The 21,526-nt window shown below is 30.9% G+C and overlaps 2 protein-coding genes across 2 annotated transcripts in view; one reads left to right on the top strand and one right to left on the bottom strand.

The window, feature by feature from the left end:
* Positions 1-12,654: 12,654 nt before the first annotated feature.
* Positions 12,655-21,526, top strand: part of LOC119666416 — a 34,802-nt gene continuing 25,930 nt past the window's right edge. Inside the window, exons 1-2 of the mRNA XM_038075694.1 lie at positions 12,655-12,688; positions 12,752-12,819. The gene's annotated coding sequence lies outside the window, so the exon portion shown is untranslated. The remainder of the gene's footprint in view (positions 12,689-12,751; positions 12,820-21,526) is intronic.
* On the bottom strand, positions 14,285-17,891 carry LOC119669279 (glyoxalase domain-containing protein 4-like). Its single transcript, XM_038079109.1, has 6 exons — positions 17,701-17,891; positions 17,303-17,544; positions 17,132-17,231; positions 16,742-16,791; positions 16,580-16,686; positions 14,285-15,258 (listed from the first exon to the last, which is right to left on the bottom strand). Exons 3-6 carry the CDS (start codon positions 17,225-17,227, stop codon positions 14,648-14,650), a joined length of 864 nt encoding a protein of 287 aa, XP_037935037.1. The 5' UTR covers positions 17,228-17,231; positions 17,303-17,544; positions 17,701-17,891; the 3' UTR covers positions 14,285-14,647.

Raw genomic sequence — 21,526 nt, 5'->3', positions numbered from 1 at the left:
CTATGATTCGAGCAACCAATTAGGGTACGTTCTACGCATTCCAATATCACAAGTATAATGCCAAATCTGAATATAAACATATCATGCCTTGAATGGCAAAGTGTTTTGCATACATCACTGAAACAGTGTTGCCAAATCGATGTTATGTATTGGATAACTTCTTCCTATTGTCGAAATAGGGTTTCAACAGGTAGACACTTAGTCACTTCAGACTTTAGAAATTCACTTCAGAGGGCATACAAGCGAAATTATGGAAAACACAACCAGACTACCGTGATCCATTATGTTTCGTGGTACTGAGAACCTGAAGCTCCCAATTTCGATACCAACTAGGCATATAAATTACCGGTGAAAGATTATTAGAAAAATAACAACATCATCACAGAATGTAATGAGTCATCACAATCTGAGTGTGCATGTTATACTTGTAAGATAAGAAAAAAAGTTCTTTTATAAGAAATTGATATTTTTTTATAGTAAATGGTAACCATTTCAAGTCAGAAGCTGAGTCATTTGATAAGTTTTATATTTTACTAATAGAAATATTATAAACTTTGGACTAATTTTTATTCACTTAGCGACTGCCACAACAGATCTAACAAAATCTGAGATGACTGCCGCATTACCCCAGATAATATGGGATGAGGAAATTTTTTTTTACTTCTTAGCAAGGTATTTAGCTTTTATTGAAATCTACATTAAAGAAATACTGACCAAATTATCATTATGTATTTCGGAGTACCAATCAATTTTAAAATGTCTGTATATATAAATCTGTATATATTATATGTAAGATTTCCATCTAAATTCGAATAAAGAAACCCATAACGACTTTTGGAAACCACTTTAGCCTATTTCGATGGAAGAGATCCGAACTAAATATTTCAGCAAAATTAAAAAAAATTAATAACTATTCATTAATTAATTTGTGAGAAAATTGTAAAAACATTGTTGTTCCCAATCAAATATATATGTCATTATATATTATATATATATTATTATATATTATTATATTTATATAATTATATCCATATACATATATTACATATTATTCTATATATATATGTTATATATTATTATGAATATATTATATAGTATTATATACATACATAAGCTTTAGTCTTATATGAGAGTTACTTATTGACATAGATCAGGTGCAAAAAAACAAAAAAAGCTGAAAAGATCGAATTAGCTGAACCCAGTAAAATTTAAAGTCGAACAAACTATTATAAAAATTTAAAATATTAATTAAATAAAAACAATAAACCGATACATAATTATGCCTTTATAAATTTTAAGAATGGATACATATCAGTATATTAACTCATTTTCGGTAATTAATTTGTAGGGGCGTAATATCATATAATCATAATTCAAATATATCAAATATATATATTCATTCAATTATTTAATCAATGATTATTGTGAAAATTTTCATTCTACTAGCTTAGCCAGACTAACACATAAATGGATGGACTTATAGATATAGATGTGGACAGATGTATATATCATTGTATTATTTTTTTAAAATGATTAATAATATAAATGGTTAATTTAACGTTATAAATATTTTCATTTTTATTTTTTTAACAAATTTTTAATCGTTCACTCTTAAATCAACTCCAAATCAGAGTATAATATTTACGCATACAATTCATTTCATATTTAAAAAAAAAAATTATAACAGTTAAATATGAGTGCACATATGTAAATATGTGAAAAATATTTAATTTTTAAAACTTTTAAAAAGTAAATAAAAATATAAACAAAATGCTGTACTTACCAACAATTTCTCATCAATTTACTGTTAATAATTTTAACCAATCCATCCAAGTAGGCCAAAGGGGTGCAATTCGAATGCGAGAGAGAGAGAAAAAGCCCGACGCTGTCCGTATTCTGAACTAATACAAATTATATTCATTATTTCATTTAATTTATTTTCACAATAAATACACAATAATTCACTATAATAATATATATCACATCAATATCACATCAAAAACTTATAAACAAATCACAAAAAACAGAACTTAAATAAATAAAAAAAACGGATTATTTTAATGAAGCAATGCGACGCGATGCACCCAATAGAAGGCAGCTTTGCCCTGCACTGAGCAAGCGAAGACTAAATTCGGATTTTTTTAATATATTTTTTGCTCAATTTTTCCTGAAGTCACACCAATAACGGCTTTTAAAGTTGAGAACTGACAAAAGCTTCACTTGATCTTTAGTTATTTTTTGTAGAGTTGCATTTCTGTTAACAAAAGTTCACTCAAACAAAAAACAAAACCTTTAGAAATAATAAATAATAATTAATAATATATAATATATAAAAATTAAATAAAAATAAAAATAATAAAAAATTAATAAAAATAATATATAATAATTATTACTTCATTTAATATTAAGCAATAAAAATATTAATAAGAACTGTAGGAACTATAGCTTCTTCAACTTAGCACGGAAAGGTTAATGTTAATATTAAAACATGAATATATAAATCATATGAATTATAAAATTAATTAATTTCTATATACTATAAAACTTGGAGAAAGTTGATTTATTTCATAAATAAATAGCAAAAAGTAACAAAACTCCAGTAAAAATATGCGAACATAAAAACTCAAGTACGGCTTTGGATCAGTTGGTTAAGGTGCGCTGATTCTGAGCTTCATATTTGGCAGGACACGAGTTGGATTCCTGGTACTTGCAGTCTCAAAAATAATTATTTACGAATAATTACATACAAGAATTATTTCCAAGACCACTGATGATGGATATTTAGTAATACTCGAAACAGCTGTATGGTCAGCCAAAAATTCAATTAATTAAAATAATTTAAAAAATAAATTTTTGTTGTTGTTTCACTTCTGTTCGAAAACCTCTTTATATAAATAAATATTTAATAGTAAAAATAATTTAACACATCACTCAATAAGTCTTCGATCTAGCTAAGACAAGATTCATTCTCCTTCAAGACTAATACATGCATTTTAAACTTTTAGATACCTTTCTTGTAGAATGAGATGTCTATTCTCTCAAAATAGACATCTGTTATGGCAATCAGCAATCAAAGTAGAAGTCTTTAATGTTTGCAAAAAGCCCTAACTTGTAAGGAGCCACATTCCTTATGAAGAACATTTCTATCGAATACTTCCTCTACCGTTTCATTATTCCGTGATATACAATGGTACTTCTGTGCTATATAAAAATACAGGTATCGCAAACTGTAGAACGTAATTCTCTCTGATAGCAGACAAATAGTGCTGTAGAAGAGACCAATTGATTTTGATTAAACGCAAATGTCTGCTTGAGATCTAGACTAATGTGAATGAAAATTGATACAAAAAACTTGCTTAGCCAAACAAGAGAGACTATATCTAAGATCTTGGCTAATATAAGCGGTAAATTACTATATTGAAGGCACACTCTGAAAGTTTCCTTTGTCGTGGTTGTGGTTCTAAAGAGCAAGAGAAATTCATCTTTTTTGTCAATGCTCATTTTTGCATCTATCTTTAGATTAAAGATAGATCTTTAATATATCTTTGGGGCAGTTTTTTTTACTGCCAACTCAGGGACTTAACCAAATTTAAAGATTTGTAAGCTTGATTTACTTTCACTTGCATGAGAAAATTGTTATTCTTGTAGAGATTCGTGGGGTTCTATTGGAATTTTACCTTTATAGAAAGTCGTGTCTTCCAGCATTGTCTATACACTGACTATTAAGGTATTTTTAAAAATTCTTCTTGTCTGCAAATATGAAACGCTAATCCGTAGTATGACAATAACTCATTATTTTAGCTTAAATGAACTTTGGCGTACAAGGCCATTACTACAACCGTACATAATCGAAATTCTGAATCAATTAAATAAGTGCAGCTTAATAGAAGACTTGAAATTGACAACTTATGATATATTCGATTAAGAAACAAATGAAGATTGAATTAAAAGTTGTCGGCACTCAATTATAATAAGGAATATGATCATTCTTATGGTATACCAAGCAGCTCAATGCCCAAATTGACTATTAGTTTATATAGTCATGCCACTAAATTGTGTATGGAACTTCCCATAATGATCATTGGGTTAGTTTTGTAGCGGAGTGTCATGGTGCATATGGTTAACACTTAAAGTAAAACAGGAATAATATTAATATTTAGTCTTTCACTTGATATGTAGTTGCCTTTCCTTAACTAGGTGCTGTGACTCAAAGAAGAGTAGAGGTTAAGATGGACTTCCTTTTTTTAATAGGAAGGAAATTATTTCCATATATTAAAATTGATTATTAGTTTAAATAGCCATATTACTGCACTGTATATGGAACTTCCCAGTATATGCTCTTCTGAGTTGAAAATGAAACTATTGTAAATCACACCTAAACCACTTTAATCTTAAATCTCTGGACCTAATGCCTTCTTACAAAATGTTCGGAAATATAATTGTCGTTTTCAAATCGTATAATCTGGAGACCATCTAACATCCATTAAATTTTGACCGAGTGGATTTAAACCAACAAGATCCGACTTGATTGCGGCATTGGTTACAAATCAATGATTAAACGAAATGGGCTTGAAGTACTCAACCATCAAGCATATATATATTCTTTAGGTCTAACTCCAGCTATTGCTACTGCTACCTGTTCACAAACATCAATTCTTATTTAGAAGACTTCTTGAGAAAAAAATTAAAATAAGACAAATTTGAACCTAAACCAAAAAAGCAACAGAGATTTCGAGTATATTTACAACTTAAATAAGAATTGATTTGACATTTAAATTCTTTAAAAATTGCAAAAACAATTTGGAAAAACCTACTAAATGTCGTATCCATATATTTATAAAATGAAATCCATAAATGCATTTAATGCGGTAAAAACTTTTGATAATCAACGTTGAAGGCTGGCACTGAATGTCAAAAAGTAGCAATTTTAGTGATGCAATAAAGCAATCGAAACAGAAATTGTATCTAACAGATGAAACCGAAAAGTAATTGCCAAAGCACACAATTGAATGCAGTCGAAAAGGGCTTATGGCACTGCATAATTTCAATGAAATTTTGGTAATAGCTCACGTTTCCACATCGATTTAGTCAGAAGTGCAGATTGCACGCCCAGTGTTGCTTTAATTATTTAAGCAATTTTTTTATTGAAAAATGAAAACTGCACATCTGCTCTCCGGTATTTAAGAGCAGTTTAAACTTTAAGTGTTTGGCCTCATTTCATTAGGAATGAACACAGAACTGCAATGTGGATGTGTAACAGTTGTTGATGGACTCAAATGAAATGCCAAAAAAAAATAAAAAAAATATAAAATATCACAAGAAACTTAAATAATTTACCAAATTTTTCCATTAACTATTTCACTGCAATATCAATCCAAATCAATTATGCAGATGTATCTACTAGTTTGTAAGTATCTGTACGTACGAGTCTGCAGACTCGTGCACATCCAAGCCAGAGGATTTGGTAAACAAAAAGTTTAATGAATGCCGTGATTGACTTTTAACCAGAAAATGCTTTCCAGGCAAATTTTTCCTATACATTTTTAGACAAATTGTTGTAAGAAAATCACTTCAACAAGTTGAACTCCACTGAGTCGCAACTGAGCAAAATTGATACTCAATTAACTGAAATGAAAAGTTAAGTGATTTTTGCACTATAAGAACTAACAGAAAATTAAATAAATAATTATATTTAAATTACTTTAAATTTTACTCAAGTTACTTTCATGTTGAATTCGTATTAATGTTACAGTATTCAGTGTACATACCTACGTCACTCCTGTGGTACCACAATGGACCATCATTTGAGCTCAAGTGGGTTTTTTGGGATACAAAGCCGCCACTCCAACCTACCAACCATTCATTTATTTTACAAGAAACAAGAACAAGCTACAAAGCCAACAGGCCTCAGAATACACGAAGAAGAAGCTAAACTCATGACAAGATTTCCCCAAGGTAGCTACCACATTTCGAGTCCATAAACGAGTTTAAATATCTGGGCCTAGTTCTCAGCACAAGTAAAGATGCGACTCTTGCAATACACGATCGTATTCAAACAGGTATTAAGGCATACTTTGCCCATATCAAGCTTGTGACATCAACGTTACTACCAAAGGAACAATTGTTGCGCATTTATAAAACTGTCATTAGACCGGTTCTTACCTACGGCTGCGAAACATGGGTCCTTAAATCCAGCAACAACAACCTGCTACTGATATTTGAAAAAAAATACTCAGGAAAATATTTGGCCCGGTATGCTTAGAAGGCGGCTCGTACGGTATAACGACGAATTGAATGTCTTGATTGAAGGCCGAACTTGTTACTCATAAAAGCCTAAAGATTGCTCTAGTATGGACACGTCCTACGAATGAGTAACGAAAGAATGACTAAGAAAATTTTCGACACTAAACCAGAGAGGAGTAGAAAAAGAGTACGACAGCAATGAAGATGGTTACAAGATGTAGAAGAAAACATACGAACGATGAGAATAACACAACACAGAAAGAAAGCGAAATTTAAAGAAGAATGGGGGCATATTGTAGAGGAGGCGATGATCCATCTTGAACTGTGATGCCAAATAATGATGATGATTTATTTATAAATGCTGCATGCCAATTTTAATTAAATTGGTCAAAATCCAATAGATTCGGTTCATGAGGTTGCAATGGTAACCAACAGGTGTGTCAACTAGAAAGAAGATTAACTAAATTCAACAAAAAAAAATTTTAAAAATTTTTTTACCTATTCAATTGATAAGACGCTCAGGGACAATTCCAAAACCGTAACCTCTGACTCAAAACTTGCTTAAGTCATGCTTAAATCATCAACTTTGCTGACTTATTTCATGCTTAAGTCAGTTTTGATATTTAAGTGAATATTGTGAAATCACCCCTTAGTTCTAGTGACAGACCCAGGAGTATCTCAATTGGTAATATACTAGAAAATATTTTTTTTTTAAATAACTTTGCAGCTTATTACTATATATCTATATTGTATTGTCAATATCCATACTCTAGTCTCACTTTCCTTGATACGTCACAGATTAAAAACCATTACGATATATATATAATAATAAAAATTTTTATATAAAATAAAGAATTAAATAAAATAATATTTTATATATACAATAACACCTAGCTGAAATAATCCCCTAGGCACGAAGATCGAAGCATTTTCAAACCATTGTATAGAGAATCAACAGGTACAGTATTTAAGTCTCTTTAGGACTTCATAGTCAGCTGCAGTCCAATCAACACCTTCTTGCGTTCCACACACATGGACATACCAATGACGATATGGCTAACGGAGCCCTTCCTCTTAGATGCATTTGTCAATCCCTGCCTTCCTATCGTAGATATATTGACACCTTTTGCAATAGAACTAATATCAGTGAGGTCGAATATAAACGTGGACTTATAACCCTTTACACAGATGCAATATCCTTTTCGATACCAAGGTTGTTCTCAACAGGCCTCCATCTAAAATCTCCCTCGAAGAACGACGTCTCCTACGAACAGAAAGAATTATTCTAACTCAATTGAGATCAGCATATAGCCAGGTGCTAAACAGTTACTTTTCACGCATAAGCATGTTAATTTCTAATGTGTGCCCAAACTGCTGCTCCACGTAATCGTGTTGTATATCCTTTCATGTTATCTGCAAACAGGTCCTAGCGGGTTACAACAACAGTATTTAAAGTGTTAGTGAGCCTAGAGTCGCCTCGCATCAAAAGAGATTTTGGAATCTACTTGTGGATAGTTAATGCGCAATGTAGAAGTAATTTAAAATCAATCGACATTTAGAGGTAGTTAGAGGTAGTACTCTATCAACATGGAGTGAAGATTTGTTATCAATCTCAAGTGTAAGAGTTCTCACACAATGACTGTTTTTTAAGTTCAAATGCCAGAATAAGTTGAAGTATCGAAAAAAGTACATTCGACACATTTTCATCCGATATAAGATGTGTTATTGTTTTTGCCCTACTTTAATTTGGAACCGAGTACATAAGAAGCAATGAGGTAGATTATAGAAAGTATCATCGAATAGGGTAAGGGTAAAGCTTAGGGTGTAGATAGGGATTTACTCACCTAAGTATTGCACAAATTCTTAGCACTTGTTTCCTAGCCCTTATTATCTTTCCCACAAAATCCACAATTTTCGTTTGATTATTTTATTAGAGATTGATTCCATCTCATAGTTTCTTTAGTAATTGTTAAGGTATTTTTAATTAATTTTACACAATCCTTAATGGCATTTTGTCCTGCTTTCGCAAGTAATAGACTATCCTACTTAGGGTCGTACTTTTCAATTCATTATGATAGCTGAACTCTATTTCCCTAACTCGTGTCAATGACTTTGTGGCCAGTATTATAGGTTATAGTGACAGGTGTCAAATTCTTAAGGGTAGCACAGTGAACCTTATGGTCTAAGTACGTCTTCGGATGGCCCCAGTAACCTAATCTAACTTAACTATTATAATGGCATTTTGGTGTCCATAAATAATTTTATTTGCTACATAATTTTTATTTTACGTATTAATATTGAATAGTTTTCATTTACATATTGTGTATTAAAACAAATAGGGTCGGGCTTGAAAAACTTCGTTAACAAACCTCTGACATAACCTGACTAAATCATACCGCTAAGATCCACGTTATGCTCGGCAGTGCATACTTGTTGGACAAAAGGATGAACAAGAGAAGGCCGTGAAAGAATCAAAGAGATCAACCAAAGCTTTCAGACTTCAAAAACAAGTTAGTGTCCGGGAAAAAACAATGCTTGAGTTCATCACTCATAGAATAACTGCTTTTCTTTGAAACCTAAAACTTAAATGTTATATTACATGTATTCAATTGTTAACGGAATATCTAAAGGGGTGCCCATAATTATATGCAAAATCCCCGTGCTATAACTAGAAGATATTTAAACCATTTAGTGTTCTAACAATATGATATAAGACCCTTGTGTACAAATAAAACAAGTAACAGCTGTAAATTCTTATAAAGTATTCTATTCTGTTAAATAATTTACATTAAAATTTACAAAAAGCAGTAATGAAGCAAAAGCTTGTATTCAAGGTTGAAGTCTATGATAAAAGAAGATCGTACGTACAAGCAGCCCGTAACAGTTACAGTTACGGTATGTTACGGTATACACAGGTTTGGTTGGTTGTGCATTTCGCTTTGAAAAGCATTTCGCTTATATGGCGTTTACATTGACCGAAAATGTCTCATTTTGAATGACCCATTTGAAAGTGTTTTCATTCGTTGTAATTCGTTTGTTCTCATTTCAAACAGCTGATTTTTCAACTTGCCTGTTGATTTGATTTTTGGCCTGTCCCAAAAAAATGTTGCATAACGACTGGATCCTTCCTCTAATTATAAAAAAAAGTTGAAATATTTAATGAGTAATTGATGTAAATAACAACTGATATACAACTGATATGATATCTGTAGCACGGGTTGAAATGAAGCTAGTGTTGCAAGGAGCACTTTCATCCAGAGTGAACTCGGGATTAATACCCGTATTACTGGATAGTACTTAATCAAGTTCACTAAAACGAAGGAATGTATAGAAGTTTATAAGTATTTAAAAAAGGAAATTTTAAATTATGTTTAATTACAAAAAAAACTTAATTAATTAATAACAGCAGTTTTAATAGTGTGCTTTTACCTTTGATAAGGAGAAACCATTCGATTTCTTCCAGTTTGGCTATTGTTTAACTTAGCTGTTATGTACTGCCGCTCCATAGCCCTGAATTTTGATTCCACCTACGAACAATGAAATTGAATGATCTATAACTCAAACTTTATTTAAGTAATACCTGAGTTGGAGTAAAGGAGTAGCCTACTTCGCTCATTGCTGTGGAAATAAGTTCTCACATCATGGCTTTGCTCCACAACTTATAACATTTTCCAACCATTTTTATGTTCATGGATATTAATGACAGCAACTATTTGATAGAATTGTATATCCATATGCATTTCGGTTCTATATTGTCCAGCACTGAATACTGCAGACTGAACACTATTCATCGCATGACGCCTCTTCAGCAACAAACCGCTGCGACATCTTATTTCATTTCTTTCATTTCCCTCCATTTCATCTGTAACAATAATAAAGGCACTCTAACACACTTTATTGAAATAATGTCTTTCCAAAATATATTATTTTTTTTCTTATTTTTTAACTTCTATTTCTACTGTTTTGTTTTTCAAAAACAGCTGTTCTCACCAAATTTTACACAAAGCTGTTGCATGAAAGAGCGTATTACGCTCTCCCAGATAATCTCATTTACTTGAAAATTTGCTGGTTGAATGCACTTGTGTATACACAGTGTTACTTAAACTTACTACGAGTAGGTTGAGGAATAGACCTATTGTTATATATTTTACTTCAATTATATTTGTATATCCAGACGATAGGTAGTTGTGCAGTGTACCGTGCAATTGCGTGGAGTTCTTCTCAGGTCACCTAGTGGGGAACAAATATATGATTAGTTTGTAGAATATATGTGTTAGAAATACCTATCTTTATGCATGCGATTATACATATAGAAACTCTTCAGCTTCTACTTTAGCGCGAATATATGTAATATTGTTGGATATATATAAGTGATAAATATATATATCCTTGCGCTACTGAATGAATGTACCTATCTTCGTGCCATCTTATATAATTAAATATATGTATATTACTTTTAAGTCTGTTGTCGTAAGACCGCCGCAGGATTTTCAAACAATTAGAAATAAATTTTATTTATTGATATATATATGATATGATTTTAATGTAAGGAATTTTTAATAACTTATTTTATAATTCAATACATTCAATTAATATTGCCAAAAACCCAACCGGTTTCTTACAATATATATATCTTCTCCGGTTTTATATGTATATATAGCCTTGTGGTACCGAATGTATCTTCGAGCTATCTTATATAATTATATATATATATATATCAGTGACGACTGCTCTAAGGTGCGGAGGTGTGCGGTGAACACCCTAACATAATTTGCAAAATGTCATATAACATAGGTATATAAATTTATTAAGTATCTTCACATCAACAATTATTATTATTTATTACATTTCCATATATATATTTTTAAAGTTTTAGCAAAAACAATTAAATATAATTGTCTATGAAAACTCATTCAATTTGCTTCTGTTAGCTGCTATACTTGTTAGTTGTGCTCATATATTTGCAGCTCAAATCACAGAACATTTCTATTTTATTTCGTCTCTCCCCTTTGTGTGCAAAGAAGTTGTCCGCCCATTCATACGTTGCATATGAACAAAATAATGTGCGTGTGCTCCCATTCGTAATATCAGAGATAGAGATTTATATAGTGGGAATTGTATGAGAGTAATTTTTTGTTCTACTCGAATATCAACTGCACACATACGAATCCAACATGATGATTTGCCAAAGTGGTTGTATGAGCGGCTGAAGTTTGCAGCTCATCTCACCATACATTTCTATCACATTTCGTCTCTCCCCTTTTAACAGTAGCACCCACGAATTTCTGTTCTTACTGTGCGGGGTACTTGTGCGCACATTTATACGTTGCAAGTGGGTTTGATTTTGTTTGATCACTGCATAAACATGTATGGTTCTGAGTACAAACTCTTTTGTTTGAAAAAAGTTGGTTTGATGTTACAAGTATATGAAAAGTTTTTTTTCTTCCATATTGATATAATATTAAACTTATATATAAATTATTAATTTAATTTGTTTAATATGTTATTTTGTTAATGAATTATTAAATATTGTATTGGGAATATATTGTTGCCTAATATAATATAGTTATTATTAATAAAACATCTTATATATTTCAATTTATCTTTTTTAATTTAAGTGGTACATGTAAAAATAACATTGTAGAAGGGCCGCACACCCTTCCAGATAGGGCGCGCGTCGTCACTGATATATATATATATATATATATATATATATATATATGTTAATTTTGAATCTGTTGTCGTAAGACCGCCGCAGGATTTTTAAACAATTACTTATATATCATTATATTTATATGAGATATATATGAGATAAATATAGGTACATATTTTGTCAAGAATTTTTAATAATATATTTTATAATTCAATACATTTAATTAATATTTAACTGGAACACACCGTACGAATGCCAAAAACCCAACTGAATTCTTACAATATTTATAATTTCTTTTTATATTATATATATAATTTATATTTCTTTTTCTTATATTATATATATATAATATATTTATCATCTTCTGTTTTTGTGAAGATGGCCGCCTGTCATCATCGATTGTCAAACAGTAACGAGAGGTTCGCCAGTTTGTTTCAAATAATATGGAAATTACAATATCTTTTTATATAAATTTAGCGTAATACCACCTTGACAAATGATCAAGAACTCGTGCCTTCTTGATATATGCGTCGCCGTCTGAAACAGTAATACGCCGGAGCTTTGTTTGTAGCGTATTTTCTAATTCGCCGTGGGTACTTGTTGTGTAGCCGCTGTGCTTTCTTTTCATATTTTCGACTTCGCCGTGTTTTGTGTTTTGTTTTGATTTCCATAAACGTGTTTGAAATTTCACATGCGGCAGTATTCATATTTATATTAATTTTTATAATAAAGAATATATATTTTAGTGTTTAAAAAAATATAAATTTAATTAATATATATATAAGTATATTAGTAAGTGTATTAATTATTTTCTTTAATTATATTTCCATACAATGAATTTCGTTGTAATTGCAGATCACTTGGATGAACCGAAGTTACGTTGATGCATGCTGGAATCATTTGCTTGCGTTGGTGGATTTTTGGTAAATATTTTAAAATAATTATATTGAAAATAATTATAATTAGAACCTCAAGGTTAGGGAAGTAATTAAACCAAGCAGCTTTTTCTCAAAATAGTGAAATGACTCGACCTCTTGTTTCTATTAATTTTGTTTTTCATGCAAATTAGTCAAATTAAGGATGATACCATTTGTTGTTTAGGAGAAGTAACCCATCATATTCCACAAATGTAAATCTGTTCTGCAGTTATGTAATCATAATCTGCTCGTCCTTGTCACTGTCGGAAATCCTTGTTCTCAAGCAGTTATCATTACGTATTTGCCCTAATCCCCATCAACATGGAGTTCAGCAATGGCATAGCAACACCTTAGCAAAATTATATCTTAAATCTTCAATTAAAGTCGTTCATATAATCGCACTATACTACTAGGACCAGATCTTGGTTAGACGTTTGACGCAGTCTCTCATACCAACAGACTTCAAACACTGATTCGACAAAACAATTAATTTAAAATGAAATTTAGTGGGCTGATTGATCTACCAACAATTTTAAAAGTAAAGTATCAAAAGCCAAGGAATATGAGCAAAATATTCCCGAAGGCAGTATTTCTTAACCCATACTTTTTAATTGATATATGTAGAAACTGCCAAACATTTTCTGAGTCAGAGTCATAACGTATGTTTGCACAATCTTAACCACAGTTCAGGACCCCACAACATAAATGCATATCTTTCTCTTATGGTCTATTTCTTTGCCGATAGAAAATTTTACTCACCAAAAATCCTTTGCCACACTCTTTACTTTCTGGACTAAAGGAGTTTCATATGTTGTAATTCTTTTTGTAACTCTGTGATATTGCTTGTAATATGGATCTCTTCGGGGCTAAAACAATATATTTTTAATATATGAAAAGTTTTTGTTTTTACTATTGCGCCAAGTTTCGACAATCAAATAAACGTTTATAAATGGATTTAACAATTTTCTCTCATGAAGTCTGGTAGTTCGATGTTAACGACCCGTGAAATCTTGGAACTAAAAATTGTTACGTTTGCTTTCCATCGACGACTAAGAACACTCAATTTTATAGTTGTTATCAAGAAAATGTGTTTAAGTGAGCCTAGATAGACTGATAAGTCTATAAATATATATATGATAAATAGTATATATATATATATATATAATATTTAAACATTTTATAGATTTATCAGTCTATCAAGACTCAAATAATCACATCTTTTTGATAAAAACAATAGAATTGAGTGTTCTTCGTCGTCGATGGAAGGCAATCAATCGTAACAATTTTTAGTCTTTTAACAATTTACAGTCGAAATACTTTATATTAATTTAAATACCAGTAATCGATCGATGTTTACTGTGAAAAATCTAATATTTTATAATACATTTAAATTTATACTATAATTTTTATAAAAAAAGAACAAGCTTTCTATATATAACAATTCAAAGAAATATATTTTATATGTATATATATTTAAATATATTTTAATTTTGGTAATAACATGTTCAGGATATAACAAAGATATAGTAGCGAATAATTTCAATATATCTTAAAGATTACATTCAATTTTGTAGCGCAATAGCTACGTGGATTTATACTGTATTCATAAATTCTACAATAGATCTTCATTTATAAACATTAACATATTTTTCTGATAACTAAATAATTTCCAAAATTCATATTTCATCACAAGAAATTTTAAGTATTTAAGTTAACCTTCCAAGATATACAAAACATTCTTTAAAGGATGTGTTTACTGTATCCTTTAAAAAAAATTTTGTATAAAAATCAAAGAAGTTTAAAATATTTTAACCAAAATCACTTCGCACGCTTTTTAATGTAACTGGAAAGGATCCTTCATGATGTATTTTTCGAGTGCTTGAGTTGCTCCTGTCTCAACTTGTGATAATTCAGAGAATCCTTCCTCATCGACAAAACATATTTCATGCCCACTGGGATCGGCGAGTATAATAACACGCACTGTAGCTTTACCGGGTGTGTCCAAAGTAGTCAATGGCGTTAGAATAGTGCCATTAATATCCTTAATTCTTGCATCGATTGCCGGTTGTATGTTGAGTGGCACAGCAAATGCTATGCGTCCATAAGCACTGGCCCGATTGATTGGCACTGGCAAAAACTTAAGTTGTAATATGGCCTGACCGGGACCGTAAGCAAGTTTTATAAAACTTTCGCTTTCAGCCAACATACTCATGGTCAACACCTCACTCCAATAGAGCTTGGAAATACCCAAATTATTTGTATGCAGAGTAATTTCTGCCACTGGATCTTCGTTACTTGGTTGTGGTTCTTCTGATATATAAAATTTATAACCATCTGGTGATACGAGGACTTTCGCATCATTCTCTACTAATATCGGATAGTTGTGTTGTACTGCACGCAGCAGTGACTCCTGAGATCTTATGACTACACCACCAAAATCGTTTCCTGAAAAATATATTTTACATTAAAAATGTTAAGAGTTTATTAATTAATAATTAATAGAAATAATTATCTTTTACAATAGATAATTTTTGTCTTCAAATGTGTCTATATATAGAATATACAATAATACATATTATATACACTGTATTGTGTATGGAAGTCTCCACTATGTGCTCTTCTCAGTTAATCATGAAATCAACTTTTCTGGGTGAATCTACTATTGTAACTCACACCTAAATCACTTTAATCTTAAGTCTCCAGAACTAATATCTTCTTGCAGAATGTTCGGAGAACCCATTTTCAAATAGCATAGCTTAGAGAACGTCTTTTGAAAAATTAAAAAGGTTTTTATATCTACTTTAGACTGTTTTCAGACTGTTATACCTAATATAGACTGTTACCAGATAGATAGCCTTGGTCAAAGGCTAAAACTTATAATGGTCAATTTTAAAGACCAACTTTAGAACTAATTTCGAAGTAATATCAACTACTATATACTACTATTAGTATATACTATTACCACTATTATTGTGTACATATTATTATAGGAATATTCATAGTAATACATTATTATGCTATTATTATATATATTAATATATTATTATTATTATATATTATATATATTAATATATTATTATTATTATTATTATATATTATATATATTTATATATTATTATTATATATTATATATATTAATATATTTTTTCATATATTATATATGACATATTACATATTAATATACTACTGTATAGTTATATATATATACTAATACTACTATACTACTATATTGCTCCCGTAGCAAGTATATTTTATGAATGTTCTTCAAGTGCAACAACCAATCAATGTTGTGCTGTTAGCCATGGAATAAAACATGACCGCATTTGAAACCTACAGTTCTCTTTCGTCACACGAACACAATCTGGAGAATTTATTTGCTTGCACCTTGGAATGAATTCCATAAGATGATGATAAAGTAATCATTTGGTCCATTATTTGAAGAACACTTAATATGCTTTACGTTCCAAGATATATGAAATTGCTCTTGTCTCGACGCAGTTAGGCGTCTTTACAGAAAACACAAGCAGACGGGAAATAACTCATAAAAATACAGATTAAGTATAAATAATCAATTTAGTATTTTTAAGATCCAAAGCAAATTGAGACCAAAAGCTACTAAATAAAATGTTTTATATAATAAAACTTATTGTGTTGTGTGGGAAAAAACCAATGACTAATGAATGCAGTTTCTCATTTGCATTTTCACAAGCTCAAAAACGTAAACAATTACTTGACATGATTTGTTAATGAGAGTGAGAGTATCTACCTATATTATAGCTGGTGACGCCGTAGTTGTAGGTCAATTCAAAAACAAAGTGCGACGATTCTGGGCCATAACCAATCATCGTCTTGCTCCAGCGATTGTCATAGGGCCTGCAATTAATTAAATGTAAATTTATATCTAAAATTCAAAAGCATTCCGACTTACCCATTGCACTGCGCGGGGCAACCTTCCGTGAACTCCTCGTGACGCAGCACCTAGAAAAAAAAGCAATTAAATTGAATAACTTTCGAAAAATTTTTTTCAAGTGGCGGAGATTTATCTAGAAAACAACAACAACAACAACAACAACAACGCAAGCACAATCTCAGCACGTAACTGCGGAGCACTTAAAAATCCAACAACAACAACAACTACACACACAAGTACAATCAGATAGAAATAATTATTTTTGCATCAAATAAAATCAAAATATTCTAAGTACAGTTGACGCTTATAATTAAAACTTTAATTAATTTAAAATTAAGTCAAATTTATTGCGTTTTTTGGTATTTTGTGGAATTTCGCTTGCCGGCGTGGAGGCTGCTTCTCACTTACCACCATGCCCAGTATATTTCGGAAGAAGAATGCATTCTTTGCACGATTTCCAATTTTAAATACGAAATGCAATGCACGACCGGGAACAGCAAACATTTTTCTAAAATAAATTATTTAATTAATTAAATTAATTTGTGAAGCAAATTAACAAACACGAATATCGCAACTCACATGCACCGCAGTTAATAATGAACTATTTTAGTTTATCGAAAACAAGTTTTTATGGACTGGTTAGTTTGCTTTAATATCTTATCAAGCACTTGTCCGTCTATTATTAACAAGTTTTTAATTTATGTTTTCTTGCTTGTCATTTCTATTTATCTTGTTTGTTGTTTTATTATTTACGTTTCAACAGTTGAGCTAGCAAACGTCAAAACAAAACCAAAATTTTAGTTGCTTGGCAGCGCTAACGACTGAAACGAAATGAAAATGAAACAAATACAACTTTCAAAATATTATTTAAATTAAAAATTAATATAAGAATATATTGTATTAATTTGTATATTCCTGTTAATATATTGTTTGTATTATGTGAATGCATATATAATTATATATTCCACATTAATTACCTCAATTTTATTTTGCTTAAGAAAGACACTTATTATTTGAACCTCCAAATGGTTTTAAAATGCGGTTGCCACATACCTAGCGAATATCACAACCATATAACCCAGTGAGAAATGAATACGACCATTCCTCAAATATGAAGCATATTTTGGTATTTTTGAATTTAACTTTCAGAAAATTAATTTACTTGGAATTTAATGCTGATATATTTTATACATATTCGAAAATAACATTTTATTTAAAATAGCTAATATTTTTTTATAAAATGCCAAGCCTACTATTTTTTAAATTCTTTTAAATGTTTAAAAGATAAAATTGCAGAATGTCATTATTCAATCAAAAATGTCAATAATTGTGTATATTTTGACGTTTGGCAAACTGGACTAATAACAAACTGGACTAATAACAACTAGTATAACTGAACACTGTCTCGTTTATTTAGCTTCGACCATTAAGGCCAAACACCTACAATACCTTAACCTAGCCATATACAATATTTACACAATTAAACTACTCTACAACTGCCTTAACCTAGCTTTATACACTATTCACAATAAGTATAATAAATACAATGATTACATTATTTACATATAGTTCAAGTATCCAAACTACCTCATGCATCCTTAACTGTCCAGAGCAAGACTTCGACCATGCAGACTATTGGTCCAGCTTGTAGACCGTGTCAGTCATATTGTAGGTGTTGAATCTTCTGTGGTAATATACCAGCTTTTTGTCGCTAAAGAGCACATGTTTCTGTTCAGTATCTTCAGGTAGGTACTTTTCTATTAATAACTATTCAATCCCATGCTTTTTCCTAATTAGGTCCTGCACTATCGAGTTTTCTGAGAAAGGTAACCATCCCAGGAATCTCAAGACAGATTTCAACAAAAAGACGTCCATTCACCCAATTGAACAAGTCTTATAAATCAGTCTGTTTAGAGGTTACCTGACCCTACCAAACTCGTCAGCTTTGGTCCTAATTCCCGGACAAGTTTTCAATATGCTTCCTTCCAGCGTATGTATCTCCATCTAGGAGGAGGATATATTAAACCAGGATAACCCAATTTTGAAGAAACCTATTATTTGGAAGAAATAAAACAATTGAAAAGGCATTGGAGTAAATGTATGCAATTAAGAAGAGAGATTATGGCAAGAAAAAAAGAGATTGGCTTGGATTTTACTAGATCCATCAATTCGCGAACGCAAGTCTTCATAAATAAATGTCTAAGACGCATCTTCAAAATATGGTGGTCAGAACGCATCTCGAACGCGAAATTGTGGAAAAAAGCAAATATGCAATGCGAATTAACATCAGCGCGCTACTCATGGAATGACATTTGCACGGCGGCTCCAAATAGAATACGGTTCAGAGGAATTGTTGAGGCTCTATGCTCCACACACTGGAAGTTAATGGAACAAAGAAGAAGAAGAACTTTAAATGTATACTAATAATAAGTTTAAGAGGGTAAAGCTCCCGAATATACGGAATATTGATACAATTCGTAGCAAAATATCCGGCGTTCTGATGAAGTGCCTCCAAGCTTATGAATCTATAACAACACAAAAGAAAATTTTTTCATTAAATAGATCGGGACGTATTGGATCGGTACTATTGAAAAGGTAGATTACTAGAGAGGTTTCGAACAACACTGAATTGCAACAACAAAAATTTTTATTATTTTACTACCGTCCTAATTGAGCTTAAAATGAAATTAAAAAAAGGTGGATTAAGGTAGCTTGGTAATCGGTGTTTGCGGCTCGAATCAAATGAGAGATGAAACGACTGCTTAGTAATCGCCATTTATAGTTTGATTTAATGGAAGTTGCTAGATATATATTCCAACAAACAGACTTCATTACCTTTTTAAAACATTTTCTTACAACTTATCTATTTGCTCTCATAATCTATAGTTTCTCAATAGTATTTCGATAACTTGATTTGTTTATTCATCTAAAGTTAAGCAGTTTAGCTAACAAAGAACCGAAAGAGACTTTTATCTAGTTTCATTAAAAAAATCAGTGAGTTTCTTATCTATATACTTGTAAGAGCTGCAGCCTTGCTTTCACACTGACGTCAATTAGATTAACTCCCTTCTTATTTATTTTACAAATTTATTGTATTATACATAATTTCCAAGTTACTTTTAAAATCTTTCCATACTGACAAAGATAGATCCCCTCTTGACAATATAATCAACATTTAAAACACTTCAAAATCGATGTCGCTATCGGTGCTGATGGGTCACTAATAATAATAATAGGTAGGGATGCTATAAGACTGGGTTTACCCTGTAATGAATTTTGTCGTGGTTTTGAGGATGAGGACGAAACTGTGCACCATCTCATGTGTCAGTGCCCATTTTTAGCTAGAAAATCAAAAATTTTTAAAATTCCTTTTCTTACCGAGCTGTCATTGTACAAAATTAGGGACTTAATAAAGTTGATAGAACTGTCAGGTTGGTTTACATTTGTCAGAATGGTAAGTCGTTTTGTTTCGGCATTAGTCGTATGCTGACGACTAGTCTATGTATGAACAAACCCCAATTCTGTGGTAATACAAAGAGCCATTATACCTATAAGCTCAAGCTGGTTTTCTTGGGTACACTACCGAACAGAGTAGGTCAGGTTAAAGTGGGTTGGCACTACAAAGACAAAAATAAAAACAAAATATTTTCTACTATTTCTACTTGCGTAATTCTGGTTAGGTCATTGATTTCATATGAAAAAAAAAGAAATATAATACTGAATAATAATTCCATGAATTTTTATGGCACCATCCAATCATATTTATAGGATCTGAAGGAAAATTTGATGTGTACTTACACTTAAGTTTCTACATAGATGAGCAGTCAGACCTTATGGAATAGATCTGTTGGATCTGATGTTTCCTATAAGGAATGTAGTTATTTTTAATGTTATTGATCTCGCATTTATTTTTTTTTTGAATTATGCACTATAAATTTATTAAAATTCTTGGTAATTGTGAAACCATCTCATGGTAAAAATTTTATTTATTTTTCCAGTATTTCTTTTTTCCTCGAACCTTGTACATTTATTCTAATTAACTTGAGATCGAATTGTGAACTGTTTTACTTACGCTTTTTTCCCATTAAAATACCTGTTGTATCTTTCACAAAAAAAAGATTCGCTATTCGCTATGATGAAATTATTTTTATATCGAAATATTTCAATAGAAAGAAATCCACTCGCAAAGCCACAATAATCCGATAGCTGCGTTACGTAGTCCATACATACTAACAGATACTCAGATACTCATATCCATAAGCCTGATATATAACTTAATTATACAGAGTTGTGTGCTGCAGTACATAAAACAGATCACGACTATCTGAAACGATGAGTAATTTAAGCTTCTGCGGTCTGCAAAACAAATAAAAGATAAAAACCTGAGCCAAAGCCGGAGCACAGAACAAAAAGGTTTCCCCCGACTGGTTATGTGTATATCAAGTGCTTTTTATTTTATTTCAGTTTGTTTAAGTTTTTATTTGTTTTTGTTTTTGTTTTCGTTATTCTGAAACCATTAAAGCAACAATAAATAAAACACAACAACAGCGGTTAAAGTACAAATACCGAATCTAGAATCTGTAAGATACACGCAGACCGAAGTATGAGCACACAGTGGCGCTTCAGATACAAATTCTGCTCTCAGTTGAAGTGCAGATAACCAAGCAAACTGCGGTTAAAGTTTGTACTTTACTTACGGAACGAATTCAGTTTGTTTTTAAATTTTATTTAAATTCAAATAATTTTTTCAATTTGTATTGCAAATAAAATTTTTATGTCTTATAAATCCTGGAACTGGAACTC

This window comes from Teleopsis dalmanni, chromosome 1 (assembly GCF_002237135.1).
Source record: "Teleopsis dalmanni isolate 2A chromosome 1, ASM223713v2, whole genome shotgun sequence".
In the NCBI taxonomy this organism is placed as follows: domain Eukaryota; kingdom Metazoa; phylum Arthropoda; class Insecta; order Diptera; family Diopsidae; genus Teleopsis; species Teleopsis dalmanni.
Note: the sequence above shows the minus strand (reverse complement) of the source record. Positions and strands in the feature narration are given on the sequence as shown.